The following is a 14233-nucleotide window of genomic DNA, read 5'->3' as shown; positions in this document are numbered from 1 at the left end:
GCCGGAGCTAGTGTGCGAGGCTGATAGGTTCTGGCTAGAAATAGTCGGCCTCACCTCGACGCATGGCTCTGGTTCTGGAACCAGTCTCCTTGAGAGGGGCTGGACGTACTTCCACTCTGGAGTTGCCCACGGTGAGAGGCGCCGGGCTGGAGTGGGCATACTTGTTGCCCCCCATTTGGGCGCCTGTACGTTGGGGTTCACCCCCGGTGAACGAGAGGGTAGCCTCCCTCCGCCTACGGGTGGGGGGACGGGTTCTGACTGTTGTTTGTGCTTACGGGCCGAACGGCAGTTCAGATTACCCACCCTTCTTGGAGTCCTTAGAGGGGGTACTGGAGAGTGCCCCTCCTGGGGACTCCCTTGTTCTACTGGGAGACTTCAACGCTCACGTGGGCAATGACAGTGAGACCTGGAGAGGCGTGGTTGGGAGGAACGGCCCCCCCGATCTGAACCCAAGCGGTGTTCTGTTGTTGGACTTCTGTGCTCGTCACGGATTGTCCATCACGAACACCATGTTCAGGCATAAGGGCGTCCATATGTGCACTTGGCACCAGGACGCCCTAGGCCGCAGTTCGATGATTGACTTTGTCATCGTCTCATCGGATTTGCGGCTGTATGTCTTGGACACTCGGGTGAAGAGAGGTGCGGAGCTGTCCACTGACCACTACCTGGTGACAAGTTGGCTCCGGTGGTGGGGGAGGAAGCCGGTCAGACCTGGCAGGCCCAAACGTGTAGTGAGGGTCTGCTGGGAACGTCTGGCGGAGTCCCCTGTGAGACGGAGCTTCAACTCTCATCTCCGGCAGAACTTCGAACACGTTCCGGGGGAGGTGGGGGACATTGAGTCTGAGTGGACCATGTTCCGTACCTCCATTGCCGAGGCGGCCTATCGGAGCTGCGGCCGCAAGGTTGTTGGTGCCTGTCGCGGCGGCAACCCTCGAACCCGTTGGTGGACACCTTTGGTGAGGGATGCTGTCAAGCTGAAGAAGGAGTCCTACCGGGCCTTTTTGGCCTGTGGGACTCCAGAAGCAGCTGATAGGTACCGGCAGGCGAAGCGGCATGCGGCTCGGGTTGTCGCTGAGGCAAAAACTCGGGCGTGGGAGGAGTTTGGAGAGGCCATGGAGACAGACTTCCGTACAGCTTCGAGGCGATTCTGGTCCACCATCCGGCGTCTCAGGAGGGGGAAGCAGTGCAGCACCAACACTGTTTATAGTGGGGATGGTGCGCTGCTGACCTCAACTCGGGACGTTGTGGGCCGGTGGGCGGAATACTTCGAAGACCTCCTCAATCCCACCAACATGCCTTCTGTTGAGGAAGCTGAGCATGGGGACTCTGGGCTGGGCTCTCCTATCTCTGGGGACGAGGTCGCCGAGGTGGTCAAAAAGCTCCTCGGTGGCAGGGCCCCGGGGGTGGATGAGATCCGCCCGGAGTTCCTTAAGGCTCTGGATGTTGCGGGGTTGTGTTGGCTTACGCGACTCTGCAATATCGCATGGACATCGGGGGCAGTTCCCCTGGACTGGCAGACTGGGGTGGTGGTCCCCCTGTTTAAAAAGGGGGACCGGAGGGTGTGCTCCAATTACAGGGGGATCACACTCTTAAGCCTCCCTGGTAAGGTCTATTCAGGGGTCCTGGAGAGGAGGGTCCGTCGGATAGTCGAACCTCGGATTCAGGAAGAGCAGTGTGGTTTTCGTCCTGGTCGTGGAACACTGGACCAGCTCTACACCCTCAGCGGGGTCCTGGAGGGTGCATGGGAGTTCGCCCAACCAGTCTACATGTGTTTTGTGGACTTGGAGAAGGCGTTCGACCGTGTCCCTCGGGGGCCCTGTGGGGGGTACTCCGGGAGTATGGGGTACCGGGCCCTTTGATACGGGCTGTCAGGTCCCTGTATGACCGGTGTCAGAGTCTGGTCCGCATTGCCGGCAGTAAGTCGGGCTCGTTTCCGGTGAGAGTTGGACTCCGCCAAGGCTGCCCTTTGTCACCGATTCTGTTCATTACTTTTATGGACAGAATTTCTAGGCGCAGCCGAGGTGTTGAGGGAATCCGTTTTGGTGGCCTTAGGATCGCATCTCTGCTTTTTGCGGATGATGTGGTCCTGTTGGCTTCATCGGAACGTGATCTGCAGCTCTCATTGGAGCGGTTCGCAGCCGAGTGTGAAGCGGCCGGGATGAGGCTCAGTGCCTCCAAATCCGAGGCCATGGTCTTGAGCCGGAAAAGGGTAGAGTGCCTTCTCCGGGTCAGGGGGGTCGTCCTGCCTCAAGTGGAGGAGTTTAAGTATCTGGGGATCTTGTTCACGAATGAGGGAAGAAGGGAGCGGGAGATCGACAGGCGGATTGGGGCAGCGTCTGCCGTGAAGCGGGCGCTGTACCGGTCCGTCGTGGTGAAGAGAGAGCTGAGCCAAAAAGCGAAGCTCTCGATTTACCGGTCGATCTACGTTCCCACCCTCATCTATGGTCATGAGCTTTGGGTCATGACCGAAAGAACGAGATCACGGGTACAAGCGGCCGAAATGGGTTTCCTCCGCAGGGTTGCTGGGCTCTCCCTTAGAGATAGGGTGAGAAGCTCGGTCATCCGGGAGGGACTCAGAGTAGAGCCGCTGCTCCTCCACGTCCAGAGGAGCCAGTTGAGGTGGCTCGGGCATCTGGTAAGGATGCCTCCTGGACGCCTCCCTGGTGAGGTGTTCCGGGCACGTCCCACCGGGAGGAGGCCTCGGGGAAGACCCAGGAGACGCTGGAGGGATTACGTCTCTCGGCTGGCCTGGGAACGCCTTGGGATTCCCCCGGAGGAGCTGGAAGAAGTGGCTGGGGAGAGGGAAGTCTGGGCCTCCCTTCTGAAGCTGCTGCCCCCGCGACCCGACCCCGGATAAGCGGAAGAAAATGGATGGATGGATGGATGGATGGATGGATGGATGGATGGATGGATGGATGGATGGATGGATGGATGGATGGATGGATGGATGGATGGATGGATGGATGGATGGATGGATGGATGGATGGATGGATGGATGGCATTAATTTGAACACGTTTTGTTGATTTTGTTGTTGTTCTTTAATAAAGTTATGAACGTTTTAACCCAGCCAGAGGAGGACGTGCTGCTCTCAGCCTCCTGGCTGCGTTCAGTTTGTCATCTGATGCTGAGATCGACTCAAAACCTTCCCCGATCGACATTTTGCCCCCCTGCTCTAGCAAAACAGTTCAGAAACAATATGAAATGGTAAAAAAGTTATTTATTAACTGATTAAGTCATGTTTTTTGTTCTTGAAAAACTAATCAGTCGCGGCTGCACGGTGAATCCATTGATTTTTTTACAGCTGACAGCCGCTCCTCTCTCTTGCAGGTACTGGTACCCCCACTAAACCTTTTAGGGGTGCGCAGTACCCTGCCGTACCCCCTTACTTTCACCCCTGGATAGCTGTCATTTCAATATGTTGCATCAATAAATTCCCGCCATAATCTATTCTTACCCTACACTGGGATTACAATCGCCTCTTCAACCAAAGATTTTAATGGTAAATGTAAATAACATTTCTCCAACTGAAACGATCAGAAGTCGGCCAGGCTGTGAACGAGGGGATTTTCCGCATCTGGCTTCGCTCCAGCCGGAAATCCCGCCTGCCGCAGCGGTAGTTCAGCTGTCCGCGAGTCCAGCTCAGAGACCACATTCTGATAAAAAAATTTTATTTATTTTTTTGGTTAAATGTAAAGCTGAGGTAAATGTTTCCCTCAGCTTCCTCGCTCATGAGCACATACAGAAAAAGCGGGACGGGAAACCCAAGAAGAAAACTGTTCTGCGGTCGCTGGGGAGATCACCTCGGTAGCTTTAGCAAAGGGTCAATTTACATAACTTATCCTGCTCAATGCAAAACGACCAGGGCCAATAGCACCAATGGGACCGGGTCGAGCCGAGCCGGGCCGGACCCTGCAGTGCAAAAAGGGCTTAAGTGGGCAACATCATTCCAGAATTTATCGAAGAACTTTGGGCAGTAAGAACTCATAGTAGTTGGCCAGTAATTTATCAGCCGTGTAAAGCTCCACTCCTCTCCTCTCAGGGTCTTTGGCTGTTTGTCTCTGTGTTTCTCTCTGAGGGTTCCAGAGCAGTGTCTGTGTTCAGACTCCGGTGCAGATTGAAACACCTTAGGAGAATATTCCAGGAGAATTCTCTTCTCCTGACATGGTTAACAGTTGAATCTTAAATTGTAGCACTGGTTATGTTTTCTGTAGAATGATGAACTTCAAATTGTTTCAATATGTCCTTATAACCAATCCGAAGCTGATGGGCAACAACAATTGCTCCTGTCTTTTCAACCTGATGCCGTGTTGAAGAAACTACAACCCAGTGGCATTCAGAACGAGCAAACTGTCAAAAGTCCTCATTTTAGAGAGCAACCATACTCGCACTGGTTGATTAAAACTGAATTTGATTAGTGATCCTTAGATGTGAATGTTTTGGTGCGTTACCTTGGCAACCTGGGGATTCTTGCAGAGGTAGAAAGAGGCAGCCAAACCACCGATACCTCCTCCGAGGACTGCTACTGTTTTCATTGGCTGACTGAAAACACAACATTAAATAAAAACAGAGCTGCAACACAAAAAGTACAACAGGAGAGAGAATCTAGCTGATTGGTGTGGCAGGGTGTGTCTGTTTAAGAAGGCCTGGTAGCCATGATATGAAGATTATCATTGTTAGATTATCAGGGGTCTAGTTCCTGCAACCAACTGTCAGCCCTGCTGTCCACTTTTACAAAAATCAGCTTGATGTCAATTTGGAGTCGACTAGCTGGGAGCATTTCTGTTTTGATCAAAAAACTGAGTTGCTCCCCCTCTTATAAACAAACATTTACCAAATTTAATACAATCCAATTCTCCAATAATCAGACAAATGCATAAAAAATAGAAATCAATAAACTGCAATACATTGCTTGTCATGCTTGCTGGGCCTTATACATCTAGAGAAACTACTAACATCTGTCCAAAATGTAATTCCATATCACAGGAGCTATAAGCAGACCTTTCAAAAAAAGACCCAGACTTGCTGAGCTGGTCACGTTGTTGTTTAAACAATCATTTCAAAGTCTTGGGGCTGATAATTTGATTCCTTTATGTTAAAAGATTAAGTATTTCCTTATTTGTAAAACCAATACCACAATAACTTTATAAGATCTTCAGCATTCCTCATTTTAGCACATGAAATGAAAGAGTTATCATAAAAGTACGCCTTTATTCTAGTACAACTTTACTCGTATTTAAAACACAAACCAAAAATCTCTTAGTCTGTCCCTATAACATCATAAGTAAGTTACTTACTTATGATGTTATAGGGACTTATGATGTTATAGGGACATCATAAGTAAGTGATGTCCCTATAACATCACTTATGATGCAAGTATAAGTAACTTATACTTGCATCATAAGTTACTTACTTATGATGCAAGTAACTTATGATGCAAGTAACTTAGCATAAATACATCATAAGTAACCAGTTACTTATGATGGAAGTTACTTACATCATAAGTAACTTACATCATAAGTAACCGGCTAAAGGCTAAAGACATTTAGCCAGAAAAAGGCTAAAGACCTTTTTCTGGGAACCTGGCTCCCAGAAAAAAGCCCGGAAATAGACGAAGTCTACCTTTTTACTGTTAATGCAAAATGTTATACACTTTTCATCTCTTCTCATCTGACAAGCTTAAATATACAAAACACTGCTGGAAATTTTGCACAGTAAATGTTAAAATAACTGCATAACTTGTGAAAAACAATAAACTGAAGAAGCTGACTAGTAACCAATGTTTACAGTTTTAAAAAGTTTTACTGTGTTAAGTCTAAAAACACACATCCCAGGGAATCATTTCAGACTGAGGAGTCTTGATTCAATGTTACTGACTGACTTAATAAACTGAACTTGGAAATGGTTTTGAGACTACTGAACAACAAAACAGCTGTTTTGATAATCAGGTCATACAATCCTGGAGCCAGTGGCTTATGCTGATAAATTATTAAACAATATCAAATTTGCAATAATATTTCAATTCAGGGGAGCAAAGGTCATTGGAGGTGGGGGGCATGAGGAAAAATGTATGGTCCCAAGAGGGACATTACAGAAAATAAGTGAGAACAATCATCTAATCTATCACATGCAAACACAACCACACACATCTGACAAACTATTTTAGTGGTGAATGATGACAGGTTTTATCATTTAATATTCGATGTGTCATTATTCAGTCTGATAGCTTATTTGTTCATTTTGTTAAAGGCTGCAATTTAATTACATAATGTTTCATGAAAATCAATTTAAATAGGGAAGAAACAGTAGACAAAAACCACAGACCTTCATAATCATCATAATAGTGATTACTAAGTAATAGTGGTTACTAAACCAAAACAAAGTTGGGACACTGATGTTGGTATCTGATTTACAGCTCATCTTTGATCTGTTCCAGTTCCAAGTGTTAAAAACCCCCAACTAAGAACAAAAAACTTAAAATAGTCCAACTAAATAAAGCATGTCATTAAATACTTCTTACATCCATCTTGCAAACCTCTGGTGTTCATTCTCAAATAATTAAAGTTCATTAAAGCAATATTCTGTTTCTGAATCATTTGAATAAATATTTTGTTTTCCTATGTGGTCTCTATTGCACTCACTCAGCTAATGTTTGGTTTAGTTTCCTGCTTCTTAAAGCATTCCCAAAACAATGTATCAGTCAGATTCAAAATATATCATCCTATTCCCACAATCACCCACTATTAATTAGTGGGATATCATTTGCTGACAAAAATTCAATAACTTCACAATTAGAAGCTGCCTAACCAAAACTTCATTTCCTCTGAAAATAAATAAAAATAACATACTTAACAAAATTGAAAAAAAAATTTTTAAAGTTTAAAGATGCTATATTTAAAACCTACAAGAGGCTAATGAAACACACTTTGACGTTTTAAATACAATTTACCCATTAAAAGAGCTAAGAAATCATTTTAATATTGATGACAATAAATGCTCATTCTGTGAAAGAGACATAGAAATAATAGACGATGTCTTCTGTAAATGCAAAACCAAAATATTTTGGAATTACTTAAAAACGTGGATCAAATCAAAAATTGCACTTCCTGAATCTATTTCTAGAGATATGGTAACTATTGTAGTATTATTTTTTTTTAAAAAGGTGAATTCTGATATTTTCTCTAGTAAAATTCTTTATTCATAAACAAAAAGTGCTAAGATTGTCCCCAATTTTTATATTTTTTATTCTGAATTCTAATTATAGACTAGTGCAGGACCAACAGACTAAGGAACTCCTTTGTGCCTCGTGCAATAAAACTCTTCAACTCATCACTGGCTAACAGGAGTACAATAGAAATAGAGGAACTATAGAATCAGGCTAAATGTTAATGTTAAAAAAATGTTTAAGGGTTTGATGTGTTGGTGCTGTGTGGGAGACTGAACTACAATTTCCATGAGGGTAAATCCCAAAGGGATGAATAGTTTCTATCTATCCATCTATCTATATTTGAAATCTCTGAAATATATTTAAGCATAAATAGATATGTATGAGATGTTAATAGAATTGCCCATCAACACATTAATCCTCATCCATTGATTGATGAGGACAATGTCCGACCAATAATCATTCTTAAAATGACTAACGCGATGCCATAAGTACTACATCCTTTCTCCTCCCGGAACTGTGGCCGGAGGAAAGCAATGGCCAGGCTAATATTGCGGTCTTATTATTAAAAAAACAAACAGAAACGGATTTATTTTTTTATCTTTCTTTTAATTTCTCACAAAAGCACAAAAATTAAATAAATTCTCATGAGAAGTAAATAAACCAGTTCCGGGTTGAGTAGGGTAAACTTTAGTTATCGAACTCTTGGATATTAAAGGTAGTGCCGAGTCATTAAATGCTGCGGAATGCACCTTTAGTCGAGCACCAAATCAGAAGCCAACTTCGTTTAAACTGAGTAATCTGTCAAACATATGAAGCTGGATGAGATATATATAAGCCATTCATAGCTTATTGCAATTATTTTAAATGTCACGAGACAAACTGTGATAAACACCCAATAAACAGCTCAAAAACACATTTCAGTCTCTAATGAGCAGCTGCCTTGTATTAAAACTGACAGTGAGAAGGGGACAGAGTTCCTGTAAATACCTTAAAACTCTCTCATACAGATAAACGTCAGTAATTCAGCCACTGGCTGCATCAGATAACGCTCAAGTATAAGACATCAGCATGACACAAACACACGCAGTCAGTCATTGTGTTACCTTTAAGTGTTACCGCAGAGGTACAGTCAGAACGACTTCAACAACTTCTTCTTCTTCTTCTTCTTCTTCTTCTTCTTCTTCTTCTTCTTGAAATTTATTGGCGGTTGGCATGAAACGTTAGGTCAGCATTACCGCCACCAACTGGTAAGGAGTGTGGACCACATGATAAAAACACACCAAACTTTTTCTTCTTTCTTTCCTCCTTTTTTTATAGCAGTTGGCAAGCAATGTTTATATGTGCTTTACCACCATATACTGGAATGGAGTATGTATGGAAGTAAATATGTGCCATCACAGTTTGAATAAAAAATGCATCTGAAACTTGAATGTTGTATATTTGTGCTTACTTTTTCAATAAAAAAAAATTCAGTGTCATTATTTGTACATGTTTGCCATTTTCATTTGTAAAAAAATTCACATTCCTATTTCAAAGTGAAGAAATTTTCTATATATATATATATATATATATATATATATATATATATATATATATATATATATATATATATATATATATATCCATCCATCCATTTTCTTCCGCTTATCCGGGGTCGGGTCGCGGGGGCAGCAGCTTCAGAATATATATATACTGAAGTACTTTCTCATGCTCCTTTCTCCTGATGTTGTAATCACTTGGTATTGCTACATCCACCACAACGGCTTTCCTCTGTTCTTTATCCACCACCACAATGTCCGGTTGGTTCGCCATTACCATCTTGTCTGTCTGGATCTGGAAGTCCCACAGGATCTTAGCTCGGTCATTCTCCACCACTTTTGGGGATGTTCCCCACTTTGATCTCGGGGCTTCCAGTCCATATTCTGCACAGATGTTCCTGTACACTATGCCCGCCACTTGTTTATGTCGTTCCATGTACGCTTTCCCTGCCAGCATCTTGCACCCTGCTATTATGTGCTGGACTGTCTCAGGGGCCTCCTTGCACAACCTACACCTTGGGTCTTGTCTGGTGTGGTAGATCTGAGCCTCTATTGCTCTGGTGTTTAGGGCCTGTTCCTGGGCGGCCAGGATGAGAGCCTCTGTGCTGTCCTTGAGTCCAGCTTTCTCCAGCCATTGGTAGGTTTTCCTGACATCAGCCACTTCAGTTATTTGTCGGTGGTACATCCCATGTAGGGGCTTGTCCTCCCATGATGGTACTTCCAGCACCTTGTCTTCTGTTCCCCATTGCCTGAGACATTCACTGAGCACATCGTCTGTCGAGGCTTTGTCCTTGATGTATTTTTGGATCTTGGATGTTTCATCCTGGTCAGTGGCTCTCACACTCACTAGTCCTCTGCCTCCTTCCTTACGGCTCGTGTACAGTCTCAGGGTGCTGGATTTGGGGTGGAACCCTCCATGCATGGTTAGTAGCTTCCTAGTCTTAACATCCGTGGCCTTCATCTCTTCCATTGGCCAGCTAATTATTCCGGCAGGGTATCTGATTACTGGTAAGGCATAGCTGTTTATTGCACGGATCTTGTTCTTGCCATTGAGCTGGCTTCTCAGGACTTGCCTTATTCGTTGGAGGTATTTGGCTGTGGCTCCTTTCCTTGTGACCTCATCGAGGTTGCCATTTGCTTGTGGTATTCCCAGGTACTTGTAGCTGTGCTCTATGTCTGCTATTGTTCCTTCTGGGAGTGAGACCCCTTCTGTGTGGGCGACCTTCCCTCTCTTTGTAACCATCCGACCACACTTCTCTAGTCCGAATGACATCCCAATGTCAGTGCTGTAGATCAGTGGATCAGTGAGTCGATGTCTTGCTCGTTCTTGGCGTACAGCTTGATGTCATCCATGTAGAGGAGGTGACTGATCGTGGCCCCATTCTTGAGTCGGTATCCGTAGCCAGTGTTGTTGATGATTTGGCTGAGAGGGTTCAGGCCTATGCAGAACAGCAGTGGGGACAGAGCATCTCCTTGGTATATGCCACATTTGATGGAAACTTGTGCAAGTGGTTTGCAGTTGGCTTCAAGGGTGGTTTTCCACAGCCATCATCGAGTTTGCAATGAAGGCTCTTAGAGTCCTATTGATGTTGTACATCTCTAAGCATTCATATGAGGCTGGTTGGGTGGCGAAGAGCCGGTTAATCCTCCTGGCTTCATTCTCTCTCGTGTATCTCTTTAGGCGGCTGGCCAAGGCTTGGAGCCTTAGCCTCTAACCGTCTTTTCCATGGTAGGTATTGGGTCTCATGGTTGCTCTTATAACCAAGCATCTCAAGGATCACTGATGCTGAGTTGTAATTGGCGTCGGGGTCGTCTGGTGTTCATATGGGCCATGATTCTCTCTCTCGCTGCCTCGTTCAGCTCAGATGGTTCGTTCATTACTGGGGCTACATATCCAGTCTCTGGGCGGGGAGTTGTCAAGATGCCTTCTGACCGTAGCACTTGTGTCATACCTCAATCTCAAGTTGTGACAGCAGTTGCCGTTTGCGGATGTTGGAACACTGAGCTACTAGTTGTTTGAAAACAGATCCATGTTTTCACCTCTCGCCCATTTCCGTCTTGTTCCAGTAGCCCACTTTTCATCAGTTCCCCAGCACCTCTGGTTCCCCAGCACCTGACGCAGACCTTGTTTGGCCGGGCGACGTCTGAGCCGGCATGTCGTGCTTATTTGTGTCTCTCATGGTATGAGGTAGGCTATATAGCTCCAAGGGTCTTGCCACTGACAGCTCAATGTCACTGTTGTAACTTTTTGCCCCAGCCTGGCCTCGAACCCGGGTCTCCCGGGTGGAAGACTGGTGACTTACCTATTGAGCTATACAGTCAGCTACAGCGCTGACATTGGGATGTCAGTCGGACTAGAGAAGTGTGGTCGGATGGTTACAAAGAGAGGGAAGGTCACCCACACAGAAGGGGTCTCACTCCCAGAAGGAACAATAGCAGACATAGAGCACAGCTACAAGTACCTGGGAATACCACAAGCAAATGGCAACCTCGATGAGGTCACAAGGAAAGGAGCCACAGCCAAATACCTCCAACAAATAAGGCAAGTCCTGAGAAGCCAGCTCAATGGCAAGAACAAGATCCGTGCAATAAACAGCTATGCCTTACCAGTAATCAGATACCCTGCCGGAATAATTAGCTGGCCAATGGAAGAGATGAAGGCCACGGATGTTAAGACAAGATGGTAATGGCGAACCAACCGGACATTGTGGTGGTGGATAAAGAACAGAGGAAAGCCGTTGTGGTGGATGTAGCAATACCAAGTGATACAACATCAGGAAAAAGGAGCATGAGAAATTGGAGAAATACCAGGACCTCAAAGAGGAACTGGAAAAGGTGAAGACCACAGAGGTGCCTGTGGTCATCGGGGCCCTCGGGGCAGTCACCCCCAAACTGGAGCAGTGGCTCAAACAGATCCCAGGAACAACATCAGACATCTCAGTCCAGAAATGTGCAGTTCTAGGCACAGCCAAGATACTGGAGGAGAACCTCAAGCTCCCAGGCCTCTGGTAGAGGACCCGAGCTCAGAGGATGAAACAGACCACCCGCGGAGGGTGAGAAGGGAATTTTTTTTTTTTTTTTTTTATATATATATATTTGTGTGCTTTGGAGTTTCTGTGCTGATACATTTTTTTGCAAAGCGATAAAAGCTGGTAGCTCTTGAATTGCTACAAAATAAAGCTGTATTTCCTCCTTCAGCCCACTGGCTGCAATGTTGACACCTTGAGATGCCATGAGACCTAAATCCTGAACATCATGGCATGGAGTGATCCCAGTTTTCCATGTCTGGCATATAATCATTCATTTTAGCTTTTAAACTGGTTCTATTGATCCTGTGTCCAGACAGAGGGATAATCAGTACCCCAGCATCATGACCTGTTTGTTCTGAAGATCCTGCAGCTTCCACTTCTCTTCCTAACATGGCGCCTCCTCACCCTGACTCTCATACTGACAGGAGGAACCACAGAGCTCTGTTAGGTTAAAGCTCATCTTCTGAAGTTGGGATATTTTTTCTCCAACAGGTTCCAGAGGAATCACCTCAAACCAGATGTTGGACTGGATTTTATTTCAATGTCATTTGTGAATGTTAGAGCCTCATTTTCAACAGTGGAGCTATAAAGGCTGAAAAAGGTTATTTTGGAGAAAATCTCATCAACATCAATATTTCCACTAAATAAGAGGCAAAAAAATTTTGTTTGATATAAAGGAAAAGCCTCTCAGACTCTGAGCTCGACAGCAACAAACTATTTTTTTATATTAGACAATTAATGTCACATAATTATCGCGGTAGACACCATTTGTTTGTTAAACACTTAATGAAACATATTTACCGTGTTTGATGTTTGTTGTAAATGACTTATAGCTATTCACAAAGAACGAGGTAATTAGTCCAAGTTTGTTGTTTATTGAACGTTCAGAAACTACAGCGGCTGTGATGCGTCAAGGCAAAGGTAAACAAAGGAAAACAACCCGAACAGATGATCAACTCAAAACCAGTCACACCTTTTTAGTCTCCTCTCTCTCTGTCATATAAGCACACCCGTTGCCATGGCAACCTCCTGCGCTCCACAAGCCGACCAGAGATTACGTTAAAAACATAACATTCAGTCCGTTACATAGCCCAGTGTTTTTCAACCACTGTGCCGCGGCACACTAGTGTACCGTGAGTGATCGTCAGTTGTGCCGTGAAAATTATCCAATTTCACCTACGGTACCGTATTTTCCGGACTATTAGCTGCTACTTTTTTCCTAAGCTTTGAACCATGCTGCTTGTTACGGAGCCCTCCAGGGGACATGGGGAATTTTTTTCCTTTTGCGTTCCCTCGCAATAATCTATTGATCAGTCCATGTGGCATAATTGATACTGTAAGCCTTTCTTACGGTGGCCGCCGTAATTTCTGCTTTAATACAAGTTTATGTGCGGTTTTTCCATGGACTATTGAGTTATTATCGCGGGGTAATAAGTCATCTGATTGTGTCTGTTGTGTTCGTGTCTGAATGGTTTAAAGAGCTGCTTTCAGTGTCGTTCCATCTGAGCCTTAACAGACATCAACATGCAGTAAATAAATCCATTTTCAATCAGTTTTCTGCACCAAAGAGTTAATAATAATAATAAACACGTTTTCACTGAGGCTCTGTAAGAGTCATATGAATTAAATAATTATTGATATGACAGGAGCAGCAGCTTTGACACCTGGTGGTGGGCGTGTCAATGTGGGTGTGACGTCATCAAGTATGAATGGGAAGTTTACTGGCTGCTGGCTCTGTGTGTATGAGGAAGCGGGTGAATGAGGTGGTCAGTCCTCGCAAAGTTTGGAGCATGATAATCAAAATTAAATAAATCGATAATTATGACAGAACAAAGAAGAGGTTTGGAGTTGATTGATACAGATGAGATTCCCCGAGTTAACCCAGTGAGGCCCTCTACCACCATTCGGTTTGCTGTGTTTTATAATAATAAAACGTTTATTATTATTATTATTATTATTATTATTATTATTATTATTATTAACACTTTGGTGCAAAAAACTGATTGAAAATCGATTTATTTACTGCATGTTCATTTCTCCTTATATTGCTCTGACGCACAACGTTTTGCTCAGTAAGTTAGGGAACGCTTTTTTGTTTATTTGTTCAGCTCTATTTCTTCCACTTAGCACTCATGTCTTTGTCTTTTGTTTCCCTTAATGCCTGGGGGTTACGTAATAATGTCAAACGCAAAGCCTTATTTTTGTTTGCTAAAAAGATGAAAACTGATTTTGTTTTTTTCCAAGAATTTGTATTTGTATTTAATTTTCTTCTGCTCTGTAATTTTAATCCTGAAAAAAATCCCAAACTGTCTGCATTCCACAAACAATGTTTGCTGCCTTGGTTACTGATCCACAAGCACAACTATTCTCCTCACAAATGTATAATCTGGCACAATAAGGATATTTTATACAAGAATAAATCTCTGTACTTTGACCATTGGAAAAAATATATATATTGTATGTAAGGCAGCTATTTAATAATCAAGGGTCGTTGTTCAGC

At 44.2% G+C, this 14233-nt stretch overlaps 1 protein-coding gene across 3 annotated transcripts in view; it reads right to left on the bottom strand.

Annotated features, from left to right (window-relative positions):
* Nucleotides 1–14233, bottom strand: part of ppox (protoporphyrinogen oxidase) — a 171427-nt gene that overhangs the window by 23315 nt on the left and 133879 nt on the right. Inside the window, exons 1-2 of one of the 3 annotated variants that reach the window (XM_008432836.3) lie at nt 8270–8367; nt 4450–4540 (exon numbers count right to left, since the gene is read on the bottom strand). The exons of the other annotated variants lie outside the window; for them this stretch is intronic. Of the exons in view, the coding sequence (XP_008431058.1) occupies nt 4450–4533 (84 nt within the window). The 5' untranslated portion in view covers nt 4534–4540; nt 8270–8367. Of the gene's footprint in view, nt 1–4449; nt 4541–8269; nt 8368–14233 lie in introns of those variants that run through there. 3 annotated transcript variants of the gene reach the window in all.

Source organism: Poecilia reticulata, chromosome 16 (genome assembly GCF_904066995.2).
Source record: "Poecilia reticulata chromosome 16, P_reticulata-male-v2, whole genome shotgun sequence".
NCBI classification, from domain to species: domain Eukaryota; kingdom Metazoa; phylum Chordata; class Actinopteri; order Cyprinodontiformes; family Poeciliidae; genus Poecilia; species Poecilia reticulata.
Note: the sequence above shows the minus strand (reverse complement) of the source record. Positions and strands in the feature narration are given on the sequence as shown.